This window comes from Tubulanus polymorphus, chromosome 8 (assembly GCF_964204645.1).
Source record: "Tubulanus polymorphus chromosome 8, tnTubPoly1.2, whole genome shotgun sequence".
Taxonomy (NCBI): Eukaryota; Metazoa; Nemertea; class Palaeonemertea; order Tubulaniformes; family Tubulanidae; genus Tubulanus; species Tubulanus polymorphus.
Genome location: NC_134032.1, coordinates 619,534 through 644,638, shown reverse-complemented (window position 1 = coordinate 644,638; position 25,105 = coordinate 619,534). Strand labels below are relative to the sequence as shown.

The 25,105-nt window shown below is 40.3% G+C and overlaps 1 protein-coding gene across 1 annotated transcript; it reads right to left on the bottom strand.

Annotated features, from left to right (window-relative positions):
* Positions 1 to 1,130: 1,130 nt before the first annotated feature.
* On the bottom strand, positions 1,131 to 21,985 carry LOC141909956 (phosphatidate phosphatase LPIN2-like). The gene is given in 16 exon segments (XM_074800641.1): positions 1,131 to 5,965; positions 6,744 to 6,847; positions 7,612 to 7,726; positions 8,527 to 8,766; positions 9,333 to 9,481; positions 9,786 to 9,921; positions 10,531 to 10,760; positions 11,289 to 11,358; positions 11,935 to 12,099; positions 12,567 to 12,704; positions 12,896 to 13,067; positions 13,414 to 13,589; positions 13,718 to 14,607; positions 17,203 to 17,301; positions 18,351 to 18,576; positions 21,885 to 21,985. Coding segments are annotated over 15 exon segments (3,066 nt in total). The 5' UTR covers positions 18,531 to 18,576; positions 21,885 to 21,985; the 3' UTR covers positions 1,131 to 5,763.
* Positions 21,986 to 25,105: the final 3,120 nt, after the last annotated feature.

Below are 25,105 nucleotides of genomic sequence, written 5' to 3'. Positions count from 1 at the left end.
GCCTGTACACATTTTTGATTTCATTTCCTCCGCAGTCAAATTCTCATGGACGACAACTTTGAAGCCTAAATCACTAAACACCTCGCGTAAAGACTCCACGTCAGACTCTGTGCCTTCCCGAGTCAAATTAGGTTGGTTGCGATCAGTGCGATCAGTTCGTTTGTCAAATTCCTTATTTGATATAATAAGAGCGAGGCCTCGGTGTTTATGATCCATCTTGTATCGGTCGATTCCTCCCGTTTCACGCATATTGCCTCTGATCCTTGAGCTGAAATAGTGTTATATCATATAAACTCAATGAGTACTGTTTTTAGCTAACTATCCCTGTGACAGATAGTTGTAATGTTACTTATGAATGTAATCGAGATATTTATGATATTGGAACAATCGATCGGATGGTGCGCGCTGATTGGCCGGGCCGTCCCGCTGATGCTTACGGCCGGAAAACTTCGGCAGCTACTAATTATGGGATTCGAACCGAACATGTCTGAAATTGTAGACGAAATTCTAATTAGACTGGTTTGCCGGTCTCTACCTTCAGTTATAGACCGGTAGACTGGTTACCGGACTCTACCTATTCTGATTGCGAATGCAGGTGGCGCAGAATTGGACAGGCGACCAGTCTACACACGCATTCGCAGTCAGAATAGTCTGAGACCGGCAACCAGTCTAATTAAAGATAGAGACCGGTAACCAGTCTATTCAGGCTGTAGATTATCTGAAGGGGTGGCTCCAGGCTTGTACTAAGTCAGAATGCTTTTGACAAGAAAAAATTACAATACAAATTCTACAGGCTACAGATTATTTTATTCAACACAAGAAAAAATTCAACCCATAAAACGCAAATCGGTTTCGAGGAATTTTAGATGAAATAATTCTATAGTTTCGTGGATCAGGATCGTTGAAAATAGTAATAAACAATAGCGAGATATGTACATAACACAACATATATATATATATATATATATATATATATATATATATATATATATATATATATATATATATATATATATATATATATATATATATATATATATATATATATATATATATATATATATATATATATATATATATATATATATATATATATATATATATATATATATATATATACACAGACACGCATTTTGATTGGTCTGATTTCTAACGGATTCTTACACGTCACGTATGAATTTAAAAAATAAATCTCCCGACAGCGCGTAAAAAATACAGCAGATATTCGAACGTGTCGACTTGCGCACGCACAGGAAGACCGAGGTTCAAAAAACGATCAAACTTTACGAAACAGGATCCAGAGATTTTTGAGTTTGAACATTTTGAAAACGAACCGATAATATAATCATAATCTGAAATCGAAACTGCGGAACTGGGTCCTGAGGCCGGCTCCAAAGTCAGGGCTTAGACTTAGGACAGGTCTAAGACCTACTTTATAGTTTTATAGCCAATAATTACAACTTGAGACCAATCTCAAGATTTAAGAGACCACTTTTGGTCTCGAGTCTCGACTATGGAAGCGACCCCAGCGAACTCATCACAAACTATCCTCCACTAAACACCTACACTAATAGGTTATTGTACAATAAGATAAAGGCTAGAACGGTTTTTTAAAGCGCTTGTTTCACATCTCGTGGGACAGGCTAGTTAGTACTCACAGTACTGAAGTTGTCCAATATTTGAAATTAATATTTACTCAATGTAAGTCGTCATTTGGATTAGTTTTTATGTAACTGACAAGTCAGTTTTCTTTCTTAGCCAAGTCTGTAGAAAACCAATTTGAATTTGAAATTCAATTTACTAAGTGTAAGTCATCATTTGGATAAGTCGTCACAATGCTGAAGTCATCTCAATATATGAGTCTCAACTTGCATTTCTTATCCAATTTACTAAGTGTAAGTCATCATTTGCATAAGTCGTCACATTGCTAAAGTCATCTCTATTTTTGAGTCCAAATTTGTTATTCCAATTCAATTTTACTGAGACAATGAAGTCGTGTCTCTATTTCTGAATTCAAATTTCCAATTCAATAACGATGGCATGAAGCAGTTCGACAGCGCTACAATTTGTTTCTATGCTCAGTCGAACTCAGTTCTGGGGTCACTGGAAATTTATCAGCTATTGTCATAACCCGAGGACATATACTAGCTATCCTCAACAAATATCATCCCATAAAAACTAACCTTAAGCAAAGCATACATCGACAAAGGAACTGGAGACAACTAGTTGCTGATGAGCGAGTACCCATCTAATGAAAACCAGCAACTGTGTGGTTCATGCCAGTTGCTAGTGAGCGAGTACCCATCTAATAAAAACCAGCAACTACGTGGTTCATGCCAGTCGCTAGGTCCATAGCGCACACATCAACAGCAACTGAGAAGTGTAATCTAGCAAATATTCTCAGGGCATCTCGAATCATGTGACAGACTGCTTTGTTTAAGTCAGTTCCAACCATGTGTTTTTGATTATGGAGCGCTCACATCGACGGATATGACAGTAACTGAGTACAACTAGTTGCTCAAAATTAGAATATGGGTGACTGGCTGGAACTGGAGATTGATGGATGCTAACCAGTCGTAAGCTAGCTCACACTGATTGTATCCAGCCAGTTGCTCTCATGCGCCGAAAACTGCCCGGCAACTAGTTGTCTCCAATCGCAGTGTCGATGTAGGCTAGGCTTTACACAACGAACGTGTGTGTCTAATGTTGAGAGACCAAATACAATTATATCATCGATATAAAATACAAGAAAATTACGTTAAAATTACATAGGACAAAACAAAATATGTACAAACATAATATCAACACTTTACACAAACTGTAATCATAAAACAATCCATAACAGAATAAAAATATCAACACTGTTTTGACACTGACCAATCAGAAAACTTTGGACTGCCAGAGTTAACTAGGAGTCCCTGGAGTAAACTAGGAGTCTGCCCGAGTCTGGGGTAAACTAGGTGTCTGCTCAGGGTAATCTAGGAGACCCTGGAGTAAACTAGGAGACCCTGGGGTAAACTAGGAGTCCCTGGAGTAAACTAGGAGACCCTGGGGTAAACAAGGAGTCTCTGGAGTAAACTAGGAGTCTCTGGAGTAAACTAGGAGTCCCTGGAGTAAACTAGGAGTCTGCCCCTGGTAATCTAGGAGACCCTGGGGTAAACTAGGAGTCTGCCCCTGGTAATCTAGGAGACCCTGGGGTAAACTAGGAGTCCCTGGAGTAATCTAAGAGACCCTGGGTTAAACTAGGCTAGGAGTCTAGGCAAACAAGTCCTGGGACGGCAAACGCCGGCTTTACTATCAAATCTACTGGTATTTCGGTATTCGATATTATTACTGTATCACAAACCTTCATCGATCTTAAGAGTGGAGAGTCCTAGCAATATCAATAGACAAGATACTAAATAACCACGAGTTATAGACGCCCTAACGAAGAGACAGCCCAAGTCGTGTAGCGGCTATATTATGCATCTCTAATACCAGTCCGTGTTTTCTGAGACCAAAATAGCATAACAATAATAATCATTATCGGGTGACAATGATTTGACTGCTGTGCGCGATTTTCTCGTGGACAAGTGTCAAAAACTTCTATACAAACAAAACCTGAGGAGCTTATCTTAAACTAAGATACATGTAGTAATTTGCGTGTTTACAAATATACATTAAAATAACATATATAAAAACAATTAAACCGGTTAGTACTCGGCCTACGATTACATTGTCAAATACAGTTGAGCTATTAATTAATTTCATCATTATGCATCTATATGAGTAGGCTGTGACATTACGTTCAATTTGTTGAGTTATATGATTCAAACCTGATTGTATCAAAGAGACCAGTTTACACGTATTATTGGGGTAGGACCCGGAGGTGCCATAACGACAATAGCACCAGCACCAAAACGCAAAATAACCTCTATCTATTCTTATTTCCTCCTAAACGTCTCAGTGCCGACTCATTAATACCCAAAATTGCTGAAGATAATTTTAAATTTTTAACAATTCCACCCCAATGTGTTGTATAACGGGTGTATCCCTTTAGTGCATCTACACCGCGGTGCAATGTATCATAACTAACTGTCCTTCGATTTTAGACGGGGGCTGCCATCTTCCAACAGAGTATAATATCAATACACCGTGATGCGGTGTACTAGCAAAGTCAAACTCCGATTGATACGCCGCACCGCGAATGAAAGGGTTGCCGACAGTTTAATAGCTCCTTCGACTAGAAGGCAGCTGATATCTCGACCATAATGAAAAATTGCACTCCAGTGCGGTGTATATAGCAGGCAAGCCGTTTAAGTGCATTGGCAATGTTCGACCGGTGCTGCCATCTTTCGATAGATATAAAAACTGATTACTAATAACATCAAAACACCGTGATGCAAAGTCCAGCAATGTCCTAGCAAAGCCAATCACCTATATATACACCGCACTAGGGTGTAGATGCACCGATAGGTTTAATATCATATATTGAAAGAGAATTTTCAATTTGACCCTTGTGACAGTTTGCAGCTATCGTCATTCGGTAACAAAACCATCATCACCATTTTTTTGTGCACCGAGAAATAATTCTGTAATATTTATTTTTAAAGTCAAACGACACCGGTTTCGGTTAAAGCATCAGTCATCAAAACAACGTTGATAATAACAAATATATATTCGATGATTTTTCGATATAAACAATAATTCTTAAGTACAAATTTACTATCGATCGATAGAAAAAATAATCGAATCATTAAACGATTGATTTAAAGAGGTTCGTACGAAAACTAAACAAATAATTCCATTCAGGATAGTTTACAACACGCTTTACCGGTAATTCATGGTCTAAACCGGTTTAACCCTTTCAGTTCGTCTACACCGCACAAATCAGTGCACAAATCAGTGATGCATTTTGCTTGTACCACCAATACACCGCAATATCTACATCACTGATTTATACACCGCACTGCAGTGTAGACACACTGAAAGAGTTAATCTGGATTTCTGATAAAATGGATGAATTTCATTTTATCGGTCTGAACTGATCCTGATTAGACCGGTTCGACTGCTGTGAATATTAATTCGATTATCATTATTACACATTCACATAGAATATTAATTAATTACACTAATTATTGTATCATGGATGCTGTTGATAATACTGAATTAATTGACTGCATTATTAACATTGAAAACATCGAGAATTGGTTGATTAATCATTTCACACTTAGAACCACACGGAAAAGCTAAATTCTTTTGCAAGGATATATCGTAATTCTTTAACCCTTTCAGTGCTGACTAATTAATACCCTATTGTGCTGGAGATTATTTGAAAATTCTGAAAAATTCCACCCTAGTGTGTTGAATAACGGGAATAGCACTATAGTGCGTCTACACCGCGGTGCAGTGTATCGTTAGTTACTAATATTTCACTATGTTTGACTGGTGCTGAGAGTTAATTAGACATGACTAATTACATCAATACACCGCAGTGCCGTGTACTAGTCGTAATTCAAAGCAAGCTACTGTCTGGTTATCTTAATAAAAAGCGTCATATTTCAAAAATAGCAAAATGTATCACTGATTCATACACCGCACTGCGGTGTAGACACACTGAAAGGGTTAAGAGCGTTTGACAAAGGGTGGATCCAGGAATATATGAAGTGGGTGTACAGAAGGTTAAGTTAAGGCCCGTGCAAGCGTCGAGGCGCGAAGCCGCGTACCGGGGAAAAAGATACAAGTAAAGCCACCGTTCTCCGGTCGAAGACTTGATGTTCGAATTTATTTCGAAGCTGCGTTTGTGTCGTCGTCCGCGAACGGTTCAAGGTCGATCGTTAATTCCGGGATCGGCTCGCGCCAATACGTGAACGTGCTGAACTCATCGGACGCGTGGAAGTCGCCGGTCGGTTCTTTCTCGCCCGAGGTTTTCGAATGATGCAGCGGAGGAAAGAAGTGATCGGTTACGTCGCTAAGACTCCAGTACCTTGAAAAAAAAAAAATTTTAATTTTGAAGTTGACTTCATTTTACGAGATTAGGACGCATTAACGGTCCCTGCAGAGTTCTGTAGAACACGCAGATCCCTGAACCCTGCAGATCATTCCAGGATATTAAGACTTGTCAAGGAGTTTTAAAGGAGAAAATTTCATATTTCAAAGAAGCGTCTGCATCACTTTCATGTCCCAATTACTGCAGACTCCTCCTAAATCGGAACTGTTTATCTCAGTAAACCATTTAATTCAGTGGTTTTGTAAACAAACTTATATCCTTCACAATAAGATAAAAACCCACTATCTACAGATTAAAAGAATTTAATAACAAGTATTTATTTATTAAATCTAAAATATATATATAAGACACAACGTTTCACCCTAGAGATCAACGTCGTGTATTCTATATATTTTAGATTGAATAAATAAATTCTTGTTTTTAAATTCTTTTAATCTGTAGATAGTGGGTTTTTATCTTATTATTCATTCACCACGTTTGAGTGTGGTTATCGTTCTATTTTATCCTTCACACTAACTACACACTCGGTTTCTTATTCAGTAACCGCCTAATTGGGTAATGAAATAAATCTAGGTCCCAACTGAACTGATCTACTAAACATTTCTAACTGCCAATTTTTCAAAATCGAAGGAGTCTTCAAGGCGTTTCAGGAATTCTGCTCAACTTAGAGAGGAATTTCAAGCAACTTTGAAAGCATTTTCAGCGTAGGAGTTTTTAAGGATGCTGAACCGGTTTCTGAATCGGTTATACTTACGATGATTGGAATGTATGCGTCAACTCATGGCGTAGTTCACCGCGATGGTTTATCGTGAATATCCTCGTCATAGGTAACCCAACCGCGCGGTACGCCCATGTATCCTACAAAGCACACGTCAAAACATAATCGGTTTCGGTAAAAAATTCACGATAAGGTTAGTTTAATTAGCGAGGTTTCGAGTTTTCTGATGTTTTAGTTTTCAGCTGATCGAATAAAAAAGTAAAAAATCAGATCTAACAAGATGTTTGTTTATCTTGCTTTATGTCGTTCAGATCTTGGTTTCCCGAGACTAACCGGATTGGATTATTCATTTAACCTCATGACACGGTGGCCTTTAAAGTGTTGCCCGCACGTAGTAAGCAGCCAGCAGAACTCGAGCCCACTAGTCACTCAGCACTGATGGTGAGTCATGCCCTATCCCACCGAGCTACTCACTGAGACCTTGAATCATTGAATGATTGCCAGTAATTGAATTAAATATAGACTTAATTAAGGTTGAAACGTGACCTGTGCCAAGCAGCAAAAAGTTTGTAATCAGAGTCCGGTTTCATAGACTGAGTATCAAAGTTATCCCTAGGGATAAATCCTCAATCTGGTTGACAACCACCGTAGTAACAATGAGAAACCATGGTTATAACTGACAAATTTCAAAATGTTCCCAGGGACTATTTTTCTTCCATATCTATGAAACCCAGTCCGGGTGTAGAGTGCTCTAGCACTTGAGCTAGCAGGGCTACTGACAAATCTTCGCTTAACTTCTACAATTGAGTACAGAAAATACCGAGACTTTCACCAGACCTATTTCCGAACCTCAATGACTGTTAAAAGTTTAGTATGACATGTAGGCGATAATAAAAAATCTTACGTTGATTTTATTTCCGAAACCGGCGTAAAAAGGATTCCTACTCGCCGGAAACAAAGCCTGCACGTCGCGTAAACAACCGATCTTAAATTCTTCAGGTTTTCGTTCGATCACTTCTCTGCAAAAAAAAAATTTTTTTTCTTAAATCACGCAAACATTTTCCAGTTTTTTAACACGCTTGCTGCATATAAACACACCCACATCTAACTTAACCTTTTACGCAGTTTTGAACGTGAAATTTAAGAAGAAATCAAAGCACAGAATATCTAAAAACTAGTAGTTATTAGATTTTCTATCTATAGTAGTTACTACTGTAGATAGATTTCATCGGAAAGGTTGACTTTGAGTTAAATTGAAATTTAGAAGAAATTGCTAGAATCTGCTAGTGACACCCGGTTGACCCTCACTTGCCGCAGTAGCAGTGCCGGTCGACTCATGGACAGAGATTCTAGGACAATTCCCCCCCGGACAATTGCCCCCCGCCCGAATTTTAACCTGAAGTAGAACAGATACTACTTCTGATAAATTAGACTAACTAACTTAGAACTAACTAAATAGACTAGCTAACTAACTTTAGCTAAATACTTTGTTAAACACTAAAACTCATTCCAGTAAATCAGTCGCTAATAAGTGGACTAACTACCGGTAAGTTTCTTTTGATTTATTATGTGGATTGTAATTACTTGAGGATGAATTTTAAAGGTTTTGATCTGCTAAAGTAACACTAAAACTAATTCAGATAAATTTATTGATATATGTATTTAGGTGGTGTTAATCCAGATTTAAAAGGATTTACTTCAGGTGGGGGGGGGGAGGGCAATTGTCTGGGGGGCAAATGTATGGGGGGAATTGTCTGGAGGGCAATTGTCCGGGGGGGGGGGGGAATTGTCCTGATAGGGATGAACAGGTTATACGTACTTGTGGAATGCACTAATAAGGGAGCTAGGAGACAGCAGTAAAGGTCCGAGAGGTAGACTAAGTTCCCCTTGTCGTATACTACGCAGGTAATCGCGCGTGATCGTCGACTGGCCGATTGCTCGCGCCGACAAATACAGAAATTTATATCCGTTTCCGTGGATACGCGTGTACAAATGCGCGACTCCGCCCTGCGACCAATCCTTACCGACCATCGGCAAAATCTGTCCGAGAACGTCCGACCTGTAAAATAAACGTAGGACGTCAGCGCCCTGAGGCTATCCCACCAGATGGCGTTAGACGCTGAATCGATATCTTATTCATGTTTAATTACTTTTCATCCCGATTTTAAGATTCTTACATCAGAAATTAGACTAATCCTGTCTCCTGATAAACTCTCATTAATGTTTAAGGTTTATAAGGAGACTGGCCACTTTCCACCCATTTACAAATCCCCTGAGTTTTCTCACATTTCTCCATGTTATTACACAAAATTCCCCGAGGTATGGGGCCAGTTTTATAGACTGGTATCAATTACTTATACCCGGGGGTTAACTCAATTCATTATCAGTCAAGTTAACCCCCAGGTTGAAGTTAATACGATTCTAGAACCAATTGTCTGGGAACAGTTGTCCAGGGACAATTGTCATGATACCAGTTAATACGAGTCTATTAAACCGGCCCCTAATAAAATTTGTCTAATTCCCTGCAGTTTTCCCTGACTTTTTTTCAAGATTTTTCTGATTTGTCGAGTTTCCCAGGTCACTGGCTCCACCCTGATATATCCCATGCGATAATTAGACGCTCACTTCGTAATCGTTCCGTCGATGTCGGAAATAATGACGCGATCGTCGAATCTCCATCGGAAGATGTAAGCCGAACATCGCGTCGTTCCCTGCAGAGCGGTCGTCACTGAAAACGTCACTTCATTCATTCCTTCGTTTAAATTCAACTTTTTCTACAAGAGACAAAATATTCAAAATAACTACAAGGTCGATTTACTGAATATTTCTTTTTAAACATTTCGAAGGCACATCCGATTCCGAGAGACACTAGAGTAGAGACACGGGTGATTTCCTTTGGCCCAGAACTTCAAACTGTTCAATTGATTCGCAATGGAATTAAGTCGCGCCATTTAAAATCTATATGTCCATGCCCGTACGACAACTAACCAAATATCATCAGATGTCCGTGTTTTAAATCAGGTGATCGGGGCATTCAGCGAAACACTAAGGTTATATAAGTATTGGATGAAGTCTTACCAGTTGATCAGACGTCAAGCGAACGGACTTTCTGTAAAGCGACTTGGTTTGATTTGAAGCCGGTGAGGTGATGATAATTTCGGAAGCGTCGGTTTCGGCCTCGCTCGACGTCGATTCGTCATCTTCTTTCACTTGTCTACAATTAAAACGACAATTCGTTAAACGTTAGTAATTAGTTGTAATCTCTTGGCAGCGCCCGTGTGTCAGACACGGTGAAATATTAGTAACCGTGGGCCGGTTGCATAGTTATGGCATAGACTTAAGACCAGTCCAAGACCAACTTAGTTCTAAAGCCAATCTAACAACTTAAGAACAGATTTAAGACAACTTTTGGACTTAAGTCACGACTGTGCGACTGGCCCCAGCACTCAATTCTTTTAACGTTCATATTAACACTTTCAGTGCATCTACACCGCAGTGCGGTGTATAAAATCGGTGATGGATTTTGCTAGTACACCGCACTGCGGTGTATTGATATAATTAGTAATCAATATTTATATCTATTGAAAGATGGCAGCACCGGTCAAACATAGTGATACATATCAGTAACTCATGATACACTGCACTGCGGTGTAGACGCACTATAGTGGTATTCCCGTTATGCAACACACAAGGGTGGAATTTTTCAGAATTTTCAAATTATCTCCAGCACTATAGGGTATTGATAAGTCAGCACTGAAAGGGTTAATAAGTCAGCAATGAGTTAAATGTTTCCCTTCCCTGAAAATGAATAGACTAACCATACCTTAACGCGCGATGAGGTTTCAGCCGTTGTGGACTGCCCTGGTTCGAACTCGACGGACTCGATATCGGACTCAATATCGGACTCGGCCCCGACGAATCTTTCTCTTTGATCGGCGCGTGTTGAACGACGTCGTCGGTGCTGGCACGACGCCAATAAAACCACGACGACACTCCTCTTCTCGGCTTCTCTTTTTTCGGCATGTGCTGTTTCAGAAGATCGTTGATTATGTGCTGAAACGCAAGCAAATAACAGACATTTAATTTATCAAGCATCAACTGGAGTAGAGAAAGTTAATATCAGCCTTTATCGCCCAATCACAACAGCACGCGTGTACAAGGACTCACAGACGGATCTATATCGACGGGGTATTTTTCTGGGGTCTAGAATCCTGCCTCGTCATCATAGAGGATGCCCCCCTTTGACGCCGAGACAGAAATCATTTTAAAACCTGCCGCAAACTGATCCTCTCAGAAATTGCATCATTTACGGATATTTCCCCTAAGGGGCAGTTTCAGGACCCAGGCTTTTTCAGTTGATTTTTCTAAAGGCAGAAATCACGAACACCCGTTAATTCGACACAGCAACGCGCGAAGAAGTGCGTTTTCCAAATGCAGTTCTTCAAAGTTTGTAAACCATCAAGATACTTTTACTACTGCTATCATTATTCATCAAAAATAACTAGACAAATTGAAGTAGTTGAATTCTATGCAAGAAGCCGAGAATGAATGATCATCTATAATTGCCAAAAAAATACGAACCTCCGGAAGCGGTTTTTGGAACGCTAGAACAGACATTACGATAGGACCAGCGACTTGCCAGTTGTAATACCTGCAAAATATATACAAAAAAACGATTTAACACACGACTAAGAGACTAGTGTATTTCTTGGGAATGTATTTCTAACGTTGAACCTAATTGTCGAGTAAATACAATTCCTATCACGCACAAAAATATCCAGGGGCTAGATCCCCGAGAGGTCTTTACTAAATACTTTAGGCAAATTAATTAAGTTCATTCTGTGAGTCCGCTTAAACATTGCCCGAACTTCGTAGGACAAAGTTGTGCCCTTGTTTGACAGAAATCGCCTGTTTTCGATGCTTCACCGCTGAAATTGTGGCGGCTTTGAAAAACGAAGAGCCTTAAAACTAATTTTGACTATCTTACAGAACTCTCTCGTAAGACGCCTAGGAATACCGTACAGAAACAGTACAATAACCAGACTCGAAACGTGAAGAGCGGAAAAATAAGATGAAAACCCACTAGGTTAAAATCGAGAATTTGTTTATTCAGAAATCTTAATGACACAACGCTTCGATCTCACCATAAATAAATTCTCGATTTTAAAATTCTTTTAATTTGTACGCAGTAGGGTTCTTATCTTATTTACCGTACAGAAACACTTACTTGTCAGCGAGTTTAATGACGAGGTCCGGGTTCGTTAAGATGCCCGGGTTCTGACAGAAATCGTCGTACGTAATTAAACCTTGCATGAACCGTTCGCTGGGGAATTCACCTTCGTGTTCCTTGAGTCCGCCGCATATAGACATCTTCATATCCGACAAATGTTCACTAGAAACGACAGAAATATTGAATGTGATAAATGTTACGCACGCTGATATAATTGCATGATTTCAAGGCATTTAACCCTTTCAGTGCGTCTACACCGCAGTGCGGTGTATAAATCGGTGATAGATTTTGCTAGTACACTGTATACTTATGTACAACTGCAAACTAGAAAAACATTTCTAATCGTCTATTTCTCTCAATTAACCCTTTCAGTGCGTCTACACCGCAGTGCGGTGTATAAATCGGTGATAGATTTTGCAAGTACACCGCACTGCGGTGAATTGATGTAATTAGTAATTATCTCTCTTGAAAAATGGCAGCACCTGTCAAACATAGTGAAATACTAGTAACTAATGATACACTGCACCGCGGTGTAGACGCACTATAGTGCTATTCCCGTTATTCGACACACTAGGGTGGAATTTTTTCAAATTTTCAAATTATCTCCAGCACTGACAGTGATTACTCACCCGCTATCTTCAAGTGATGATTTGTGAGACAGTTCGATACTAGTGGTGCCCTCTACTGATACGGGTGACTGCGGCAAGGACGCGCCGCGGCCCGATTCATTGTCTTCATCCACGTGTTGAGGGTGAGACACGACTGAGCTGAAATACAAACAGACATTTATCCGGTCAGTTTATAGAGGATTCCACTTGTGGCAAGTGAGGATCCACCACGTGTCGCTAGTGTGCAGTAGGACACCAACTACAGCTTCTGTGGCTACCAGCAGGTGTCGCTAGTTCAGTCGGTTTTAAATTTAACTAAAAAAATAATAAATAAAATAAACAATAAATACCTCTTTGGGTTGTATAGATAAAGTGCAGCGACTTCAGGGTCCATCTCATCAAGTTTCAGATCTTCTAAATAAATTCCCTCCTGTTCCGGTTGATGTCGTAGTTTCTTAGTTTTGCGCATGAAATGAAACAAACCTCCGGCGTTTTCCACCTCTGAAATGGATAATCATCGATCTAGATATCCTACTTCAAGTTTATCTGCGGGCATAACTCCATCAACAAGGGATTCGAACCCGATACGCTGAAGCTGTTCCCCGAACCCCTTGACCTCACGAGTCGTTGCAGTCGTTACTAGCCGACCAGAATCCGGACGTAACCAATCACAGCGCTTGTAACAAACAAAATCAGGCTTATGTTGGTTTTCCCGTGAAATGGACCAATCAGCAAACGTCTTACCAAACAAGGAAGTATTTCGCAAGTAGCCAGAAATGAAATCACACGTCGTGAGGCAAGGGGGCGCAAACCTGTTCAGGAAGTGATACCCGACCCCTGGCAAGCGAGGAGATGGTATAACTCGCACCTGTTTTTTTCATTTCTGTCGCCGATTCTTTTGTTTTGTTGTTGCGGTCTATTTCGGGAAGTTCGCCCCACATCCACTTCACGTCGTCTTGCTCCTGACCAGACGGATCCGATTCTATCTTCTTACACTCGACCTCCGTGTCGGATTTCGGCGACGGCGGCCTTGACCCGACCGGACTGAAACAAAAAATGACTCAAATTGACTCCACAGAATACTCCTCGTGGAAGCTAACAATTAAAGGAAAATTTTCAGTGGTCTATCAATAATAATAATAATAATAATAATAATAATAATTAATAAATACCTGACAATAGGAGTGATATCTCCGTCCGAGAACGGATGAAACTGCGCCGCGAACTGAGTCCGCGCCCAGTCGTTCGTCATTTCCATACGATTCTCTTCGATGATCGGTAGACTGGTCGTACGCGGTATAGCATTAACCGCCGCGGCCGCCGCTGCGTCCGAACTGCCGTCTTCGTCGTCGTCCATGTTGAATATGATTTCGGCGTCGGTGGCCGTATTCACGACGTGGCTCGCCGCCGAACTGGAATCGGTCGCGCTCGAATTCTGACGCGCTTTATGCCTCTTCTTCAAGCTGCCTTTCTTCTTTTTCTTCTTCTTAGTGGCGGCGGCGTCGTCTTCGTTCGTCGTGGTCTCGCGCCGCGCGACGCCGCAGTCCGACGACGACGTCAGCGGGATATGTTTCGGCGAGATGGCCAGCGGTTTCGAGACGAGCACGGCCGAGCCGTCGCGACCGCTGTACGACTCCTCCGTCTCGATCGGTTTAAACGACGCGTCGTTCAACTCGGGCGTCGAGTACGACCGTTTTAAACTCGCCGCACCGATCTCGTTGGCTCCGACTCGCTCTGATTCCGTCCGCGTGCGCCTGGTCGTCGACGACGCGTCCGCGGCGACCGGCGGCGTGTCCGAGTTCTTACGCGACGGCAACGTCGACGTGCTGCTTCGCTCCGATTCGGTGCGTTCGCGAACGCCGGCGCCCTCTATTACCGGCGGAGGTAAATAGAAATCAGACTCGTTATCGATGTTACTCGACCCGGTGGTGTGATCGGTGCCCGACGTGCTCGCCCGATCTCTCGCTTCACGACGGTTCGATTGTTTGTGTAAATCAGCGATGCCTTGTTGCATGAGTTCCTCCACCGACGGTAGGGGAGACGTCGCCAGGTTATCAGGAAACTGGAAATAGAAAATTGGGCGCAATTGAATAAGGTTTTGAGCAGCAGTTAGCATTTAGTCAGAAGGGCAGGGTTAACTCGATAAATTGTAGAGAAGTGAATAGTGTTAACCCTTTCAGTACGTCTACACGACAGTGCGGTGTATTAATCAGTGATGTATTTTCCTAGTACATCACACTGCGGTGTATTGATGTAATTAGTAATAATCTCTCTTGAAAGATGGCAGCACCTTTCAAACATGGTGAAATATTAGTAACTAACAACGCACTATAGCGGTATTCCCTTTATTAAACACACTAGGGTGGAATTATTCAAAATTTTCAAATTATCTCCAGCACTATACGGGTATTGATTAGCACTGATTGAGGAGTAATAGTCAGGGTGGATACAGGTGGATTGAGGAGTAACAGTCAGGGTGGATACGGGCAGCTTGAGGAGTAATAGTCAGGGTGGATACGGGCGGCTTGAGGAGTAATAGTCAGGGTGGATACAAGTGGATTGAGGAGTAATAGTCAGGGTGGATACAGGTGGATTGAGGAGTAATAGTCAGGGTGGATACAGGTGGATTGATGAGTAATAGTCAGGGTGGATACAGGTGGATTGAGGAGTAATAGTCAGGGTGGATACGGGCGGCTTGAGGAGTAATAGTCAGGGTGGATACAGGTGGATTGAGGAGTAATAGTGAGGGTGGATACAGGTGGATTGAGGAGTAATAGTCAGGGTGGATACGGGCGGCTTGAGGAGTAATAGTCAGGGTGGATACAAGTGGATTGAGGAGTAATAGTCAGGGTGGATACAGGTGGATTGAGGAGTAATAGTCAGGGTGGATACGGGCGGCTTGAGGAGTAATAGTCAGGGTGGATACAGGTGGATTGAGGAGTAATAGTCAGGGTGGATACAGGTGGATTGAGGAGTAATAGTGAGGGTGGATACAGGTGGATTGAGGAGTAATAGTCAGGGTGGATACAAGTGGATTGAGGAGTAATCGTCAGGGTGGATACAGGTGGATTGAGGAGTAATAGTCAGGGTGGATACAGGTGGATTGAGGAGTAATAGTCAGGGTGGATACAAGTGGATTGAGGAGTAATAGTCAGGGTGGATACAAGTGGATTGAGGAGTAATAGTCAGGGTGGATTGAGGAGTAATAGTGAGGGTGGATACAGGTGGATTGAGGAGTAATAGTGAGGGTGGATACGGGCGGCTTGAGGAGTAATAGTCAGGGTGGATACAGGTGGATTGAGGAGTAATAGTCAGGGTGGATACAGGTGGATTGAGGAGTAATAGTCAGGGTGGATACAGGTGGATTGAGGAGTAATAGTCAGGGTGGATACAGGTGGATTGAGGAGTAATAGTGAGGGTGGATACGGGCGGCTTGAGGAGTAATAGTCAGGGTGGATTGAGAACTGATGGGTTAAACACTCATGAAATCCCTGCCGACAGAGAACGAGTGACACATGTTTTTAAACGTTAAACACGGTTTATACGCGCGAATGAATATTTAAAACCGACTAAATTCATTATTCGTGGGAGGTTGAATTATTTTGTGCGTTGTTGTCACAGCTTGTAAATCGTTATAATATTTTAGTGTTAGTTGTAGGTGGAATATTACGTACAAATTTTTATACCAAAACCGACAGAATCTAAATTAAAAAACCTGTTTAACCTAGACAGACATTTATAGTCTAAACAAGCATCAGGCCGTAACGCACTATTCTAAGCACACATTTCTTAGAAGGCCTATCATCATATCATGAACCTGAAGTCAATTGATTTGAAAGGTTTCCAAACTTTGATAGTGTTGACCACACGAAATTGGTGATAAAATGACCAACTCTGAGGGATGAACGTACAACAGTTAGACTGAATCTATCTTTCATTATATCGAAGGATTCTCAAAATATTAGGCCTTTAGGTTTAGATTAATAAATGATACCTTGTTTCGCCTAATCGGCCGGGTCATTTTGTAATCAGCAATGAAATTTGTAATCAGTTCATTTCTATAACTAGGCCCATTGTTGTTATTGTAAGGTTAGGTTGATTATAATTTTCTTTTTTAAATTAATGTACAGATAGACGACTGGCCGGGTCGACTTTTAAACTCAGCAAAAATTTCTCAGAGAATTCAAGAGGCTTGGATTCCTCAATTTAGCCGGGATTTTAAAGAAACAAATCAAGAAAAACCTACGGAATATTATAGATTGCAGTAGGTATGGTAGGTTCAGTAGGTTCAGTACATTCATAATAATAATAATAATAATAATTATGATAATAATAATATAATATAATAATAATAATTTGTTTACAAGATAATCATAGCGCTTAACAATAGTAATAAATGAAATCATAGAATTATCGAAATGCTATGGGATCATTCATTTATTACGTACGCATAAAATTTAAATTTTTCAACCCCCCTCCCCCTCTGTACGCAAAATCGGCCATTTTTTCATATACATTAAGCATTACAGTACGCAACTGCACTGATCCTTCTCCCCCTCCCCTAATGCGTACGTAATAAATGAATGACCCCTATTTCAGTAGGTACGCTAGGTTCTCAGTAGGAGTAGGTACAGTAGGTTTCTCAGTAGGCTCTTACCTCAGATTGTTCATCGCATTCCTGTACGAAAAAAGCCTCGCCGGAATCGCCTAGTTTCATATGCAGATCGACGGGAGTGCCGTTAACTGTAATCTCAACCTGAAATCGATCGCATAGCAAAAAAATCAATTCAACGATCGAACTGCCACCAGAGGGCGTGCTACGAGTGATGTCATACTAGTGAATGGAATACCGGCAACACCAGATGGCGCTTAATACAACACTGGGATATACCCAGGGAATATCAGTTCATTTTCGATGAGCAATTTAAAGACAATTTAACCTTTTTTTGGAAAATCAAACTCTCAATGAGGTTACAGTAAACCTTTTTCTAACAATTTTCTAACTGTCTACTTCGAAGAATTCAAGCAGTCTTCAAAGGCCATCGGGAATTTTGCTCAAATGAAAGGACATTTAAAAACATTTTTGGTTTAGAAGCAGTTTTCAAGGAATCAAGGAATCATAAGTACCCTGTAAGGCCCAATTCCAATGTAGTTAATTACCCCCCGGTAATTACCCCCTAGGTAATAAACCCCCAAAAATCAGTTTTCTATCAAACTCAAGTATAAAACCTATATGAAAACAGATATTAATATTTACAATATTATATCTAGGGTACATAGATATTTTACTATAACTATTTAACTAGATTTTTTCATAGAACTCTTCAAAACTACTATTATATCATTTCGCTGGCTAACGGTTACAGAATAATGTCATCTTTGAGCGCGTTGCTTCGTTAAGTCACAGATTATCCAAGGTGAATATTTTCAAAAACAAAATTTGAAATTTTTGAAAGATTTTAAGTTTTCAATAATTGGAAGCATTTCACTGAATTTTGCTACAAAATCAAATTTGGGGGGATTTAACTTGTTACCGTCAACTCAAGACCGATTTTGCCGGTTCCAGTTTGCCAGAGTTAGGCGAGGTTTAATAACTGAAGTATTGAATTTCGATGACATGAAAAATTTGTATAGGATTTATTCGGCAAAAACTAATCAATCCTTTCCAAAAAAAATAAAAAATATAGCATTTTCAATAGCTTTTAATATAATTTTAAATATATATATATATATATATTTTAATATACATTTAATAGTTTTCAAAAACGTTATAAAATCGCGTTCGGAATGCGGAATTCGACTTACCCTCTTCTCGCGCGATCGTAACACGCCCATTTTACCGAAGCGGACGTGGAACGGCGAACAAACGAACGATCCGTCATCCTGTTCAACGACGACCGTGTCGATCGCGCCGGTTAACGTCGCCGAGTTGATCTCGCTGTAGAAACCCTTGAAATTCGACAGCAATTTACCGACGTAATTCATCGTCGCGCGGTTTCATCACCTGTGACTACAATCGGTACCTAAAAACCTAGAAACCAAGACGAAATCCTCAGGATTGAACATCGATGAGAAAACCGACTGAAAATGTTTATCAACGCCTGCCCTTGAAAAACGACGTATTGCTTAACCCTTTCAGTGCATCTACACCGCGGTGCGGCGTATAAATCAGTGAATAATCTATTTTAGATTTGAATATATCGATAATGATTGAATTGACCGGCAACCAGTCTGTAGCCCTGATATATCAACGGTGTAGCGTACATTCTCTCAAAGATCAAATATCAAGATCTATCAGAAATGAAATAAGATTTATGAAATATGTTTAGTTACAAAATAAATGCCAAATTCACACTTGTAATTGTTATTTTGAAATGCCATAATGCTGACGTTCTTTAAACTCCTACCTAAAATGATTTGAATGATTTGCATGATTATGTTTACTATAGTAATCTAGGCAAAATATCCACTTCCTATGTCTGATTCAATATTTGAAAAAAAAAGAACTTCATTTTTGCTCGATGAAGAAAAGAAGCTGTGTTGAAATTATGGGAATAATTAATTTCGAAATTAATCATATTTCCGCATTGTGGTAATGAATATATCTTTAAGAGAAAACCCACTACATCAATTTTAACATATTTTATCAATCATTTCTTTCCTCACATTCGCCCGAAAGTGAGGAAAAAGCAATAACAGTTTGTTTAAATTAATATCGCGAGTTTGTCTCGATGACGTTTCGTAATACATTCTTTGTACATTCAGCTCACAATGAAACTAAGTCACCTTGATTTCGGATGAATATCCAGAATTAAATGAATTGCATATGTTGACATTTGAGTGAAATTTTTGGCAGAAGTTCAATTTTTCTCATTCGAGTCACCGGATTTTTATAGAACACACACACACTCGAAACTCAGTCACTGGTGGTCACATGTGACCACGCGGAAAATTTCATGCCACAAATAATACACAAATAAACAAATGAACGAACGGCTTATTTTCACCGGATGGCAAGTTGCCAGTCGAGCGGCTGAAATCGGACGGGTCGTAACGCGAGGTATTCTAAATAAAATATCGCCATCGTTTCACTAATAAGGCTAGTTGGGAAATCAGGTACTGGCGGCCCACACAGGGTCCAATCTAAGGAATAGAAGCCACTTGCCCGGGGGCAAGCATATCTGAAATTTTGCTTGCCCCCTCCAAAAAATACTTGCCCTACACAGGCAGTCCGATTGGTGGCGCTATCATCCGTTGTATCGAGTGGGAAAAAAGTTTTGTGACAAAAAATTACACTAGCCCGGGGGACAAGTGATAAATGATAACCTACTTGCCCCGATGAGAATATAATTGTCCCGGACAATCGGACAACTGCTTAGATCGCACCCTGACACACCAGATGGCGCTTCACAATACACTCGGTTATTTGTAGTGAAAATATTTGTTAATTTTCGATGAAATCCCAACCGGGATTTTTAGCCTTCCTAATCACGAGTGAACAGATAAGATAGACTTTCTCGCTCACAGTGCCTATGGTAAAGCTGTCACTGCAAATTAATCTAACAATCAGAAAAGTTGATTTGAATTTAACCGAAATGTAGAACTTGAAGTCTGGCGACACCGGGGAGGATCCTTGCCTGCCGCAGTCCCTTTATTGCGCGATAGGATTAATCTATGACAGAATCTCCGCGTCCTCGCACAAGGTCACGAATAGTAATTCTTAAGATTCTAAGAGGGATAAATATGGTGGTAATTTCAGGTGTCGTGATTTTATCGCTCGATTTGAACAAGTTCGACCTCTAATATTTACAAACAATACAATACAATAATAACTGATGTTGAGTGCGTCACATGATTTTATCTCGAAGATAAGATAACTCGTGCCCTGGCTCGAGCGCGCGCTCGGTTTGTGGATCGAGATACCGTTACGATAACGAGACTCGAACAGTACTGATAACTCTATTTATAATCTAACACATTGTTATCTTTTCAGTTTAACAAACCAGCGTCGCCGGCCGGCATCTAGGGCTACCTGCCGGCCGGTATGGGACAAGCAACCTTACGGCACTGGCCACGTCTTAAAACTAAACTATAGGTTAGGGAAAGTACAAACCAGCCGCTAATGTCTATCTATTTTCGCGTCTGACATCGATCTTTTTGGGATTCCTACAAATCAGTCATTCCAGAATTCAAGGGCGTTTCAAGGAGAAAAAAATTCAAACTGCATCACTTTCATAATATCTCCATAATATTGCAGGGTGCGATCTAAGCACTTGTCTGATTGCCGGGGATAAGTATATTCTCATCAGGGCAAGTAGGTTATCATTATCACTTGTCCCCCGGGCTAGTGCAATTTTATGTCACAAAGCTTTTGTCCCACTCAATACAACGGATGATAGCGCCACCAATCGGACTGCCTGTGTAGGGCAAGTAGCTTTTGGAGGGGGGCAAGCGAAATTTCAGATATGCTTGTCCCCCCCCGGGCAAGTGGCTTTCATTCCTTAGATCGGACCCTGTATTGCCGTCGACTACTCCAAAATCGAATTGCCAATTTCTCAAAATTAAACGAGTTTTCAAGGACTTCGAGACATTTTGCTCAAATTCAAGAATATCCAGTACATGTACCTTGAAAAACATTTTGGTTTAGAACGAGTTTCCAAGGGAGTCGTAGGGACCCTGAGGGATATCTCTCTTTAACATTTGAACACTAGGCCTACCTCAATTCAATAACTCCGATAATTTACCATATGTCGGATATAATGTTCTCTGCGCGACGTTTTGATCCATACTTTCATTAATATTCAGTTTTTTATCCAAGCAACAATTTGTAATTCAACTGAAGTTGTTTTTGTTTTCATCCATCAGCGATAGTTTAGCCTAGGCCTACTCAGCATACACTGACATTTTATTACTTAGTGTATAGGCCTATTATAGGCATAAGGCCTAAGGTTTGATTTGAAAATCAGTTGTTGCTTTGGCGTCTGACGTTGTAGGGAACCGGTAACAATGACTGGTATTCAGACTAAGTCATAAAAGGATGAGCAGGCGCCTTGACTGTGGTTTGCTTACGGATGTTCACAAACCACACGCATATAAAAAACAGCCATTGATGTTACTGATGCCTATAGGCCTAAGCTCATTGGATCAAGGTTACCACCAACAACGACAGGAAGCCTGAATAATACTTAAGTACACTCACTTCACTAACTACACTAATTTATTTAGTAAATTAGAATTCAACTTTCTTCTTTAGCAGTTCAGCTCAATTTAGAAGAACTCCAGACTCCTCGGAGCAGATTAGATGCTAGCGGCCTTATGGAAACCAAATGAGGTTCTTACCTCTACACTGCGTGGTTCTTAATCTGGTTCTTGTCACCAAATAAAACCTCAAAACCCTGAAAATGTGTTCAATTTTTTACAGTTCTCTAGACATAGGGTGTTTCCTGGTGTTTATTATTAACTATAATGACGTATATTTACGCGTCGGCCAATCAGCGATCGCGTGTGCGTAACTACTAAAACCGACTGCGGCAAGTGACCGGAGCCGGAGAAATGGGTGGCTCCGACAATATACAAATCAGGGTATCCATACCGCGGCAGTGTTCTCACGTTCAAACGTGCAATATATATATTTTGTTACGTTTTTATCCTCTAAATGTTTATCACTTCAATTTTGTTTTGTAAATATTTGTATATACACGTGTAATAGTTTTCCTCCATATACCATGGAATTGGTTGGAGTGTAAATAAAATCGTAATCGTAATCGTAGCAAGTCTGCATCGGTGGTAGAATTCTCGCAAATCGGTAAATAGTTTATCCAGTACAGCCGTTCGAGGACTTTGGCAAGCGAGTAATATGTTAGTTCACGTTTTTCCCGCCATCGTTATACATAGGGGCAGCACCAGACAGTACAGACCAGTTTATTCCAGTTCAGGATTTGGGCCTTGTCTCACACCTGTAAATAAATTGCCATCTACCCAGAACCGATAGATTTTGGCCCACCTGTTACATTTTAGGCAACGAACTACATTTAACTTTCGACTGTAAATTACTTACCGTATTCCGTGAAACCTACCTAAATTCAGCTTCTTGAATCACCTTTGACGATCGTATTGGCGTAAGATCGCATAAGATTATGAAATATATCGCAAACGTGTGCGATGGGCTTTAGGCGGGGGTGCTGCAGCACCCAAAGCTTCCCCTGGACCCACGCCTGGGAATATTGGGTTGAAAAAAGGTGGATTGTATGACGGAGTAATCAGACTGAAGCAGCGCCTTCAGCGGAGACCTTCCAAGCGAGGCTCCGATGTGGCTTGCCTTGTACATTAATCCTCTCTCATCCGCCGACCACACACTGGTCAAACTGGTCGGGACTATCTTGTTCCTGGCTGATGGTCGTGTCCGCCGGGTCAGAATCCTAGTTCCTCAGTAAGGGCCAAATTCAGTTCTCGTATCTAGTCGACTAGTGGTCGGAACTAATAACCGAATGCGCTTTATTTCCGAACTATTTCCGGACTATGGTTCCGACTAACTGACATTCGGTTTCACTTAGTTCGACTATAGTCGCGACTAGCTCCGATAACCAAAGTTCGCCCAGTGTACGTGGGTCACCAGTCAATTTCAGTCTCCTCGTGGTGGAATGAAAATGTTTCGGAATTTTCTGCAAATTTTTCATCCCGAAACGACTGATTCCAAACAGCCGTGTAGGTTAGCTGTGTTTGTTTCAATACTCTCAATTTCGGCACAATTTTTCCTATTACTCGTCTTAATAGTTACCGATATGAAATTGATTTATTTTCCTCTAGAAAAATGAAGCTTTCGCAGAAAATTCCCAAAACAAATTCATTCCACAAGTTCGAATTCTGAGTATTGTCCCACTGAAGTTCTCTTCGTCAAAGAAGGCTGAAAATCGAATCTTAGTCTTAGAAGTTTCCCTCAATGTCCGAGAGAAATGGGCCTGCTGCTTTCAAGGGTTCGAATCCAGCCCGTCCTGTGTCCACTGACGAAGGCTGAGACAGTGGGTCCGAATCAGGAATTAAAACACGATGTTCCCTTATTCCGTAGAGGAGCCTGGGGTATAAACCGGGTTTAGAATAATTATAACGAGACAAGTATAAGTATACAATATAGGTTTATTTGACGCACAAGCTTTCGTTACTAATCAGTATTTATAGGCAGACTGACAATAATTAGAGAGAACCGAGTGAGAAGAGTAATTACAAATACATAATACAATACATATTACAATACATAATACAATCCATAATACAATACATAATACAATACATAATACAATACATGGTACAATGCATAATACAATACATGGTACAATGCATAATACAATACATGGTACAATACATAATACAATACATATTACAATACATAATACAATACATACTACAATACATAATACAATGCATAATACAATACATGGTACAATACATATTACAATACATATATTACAATACATAACTGAGTTGATATATGATTAATTACAGAACAACAAAATAAGTGATTTATCTGGGATGCGCAAAAAGACAGATATAATGGCGCGAGATTACTTCAAAATAAAATGGCGCGAGATGAGACTTCGAAATGAAATGACGCGAGATGAGACTTCGAAATGAAATGACGCGAGATGAGACTTCGAAAAAATGGCGCGAGATTACTTCAAAATAAAATGGCGCGTGAAAAATTTAATTCTATCATTTTAATGTGTAATATTGTATAAGTGTATATTTGTCTATAGTTTTATATTTGTATCACTGTTATCTGTATGTGTTTTGAGGGGTTAATAGTCCAACCCTCCTAGCTCTTCATGTGTTAACGTTTATGTAGTTTCTATTATGTAGAAAAAAGTTGTCAAGTCCAAATCGTCAATTCCTCATCCTACCAAAGTCACGCTTAACCCACAAAATCGTGGAAGCTTTTTAAGGGGAGGTGTTGAGGGTGGGGGCGTTGGATAATTGTGAAATATATTCAAAATACCTAAGATTTAACGGTTGAAATTATGTTTTAATTGGGGGGTCAAATAACTAGTTAGAACTAACATAAATTCTATCAATTCTATTTCTACAAGAACTATTAGACATGTCATACAAGTCGCACCTGAATTTTTTCAAGCCACTCTGTCATCATCATTCAACTTCGGGTTCGATCTTCTGTGGCCCGGGGGGTCTTTTTCTTCTCACTGAAATCATGGACGTATCAACTCTAGTTGACAAGTCCACGCTGAAATATGTCCTACCTTATTCAATTCGGACCGCTCTTGTTTTTCATCAGTAGGCGAGTCTGTTGTATCTTCCATGAAGCTGTAACACTGGCTACCGGTACCTGTTAATTAAACCTAACCTAACCCTAACCTAAAGTGCAACTATTTTTTCCTAAATCTAAACCTATAAAACATAATTTCGACCGCTAATGTTAAATAAATGTTCCACCTACCTTACAGCAACCTTGTAACGTGGATGAAGCAGCAATTTGAAAATGTAATCCTTTTATTTAAGAGTCAATTTTAAAGTCATTTTTAAATTCCGTGTCCTGTTGCCAAAATCCAGTT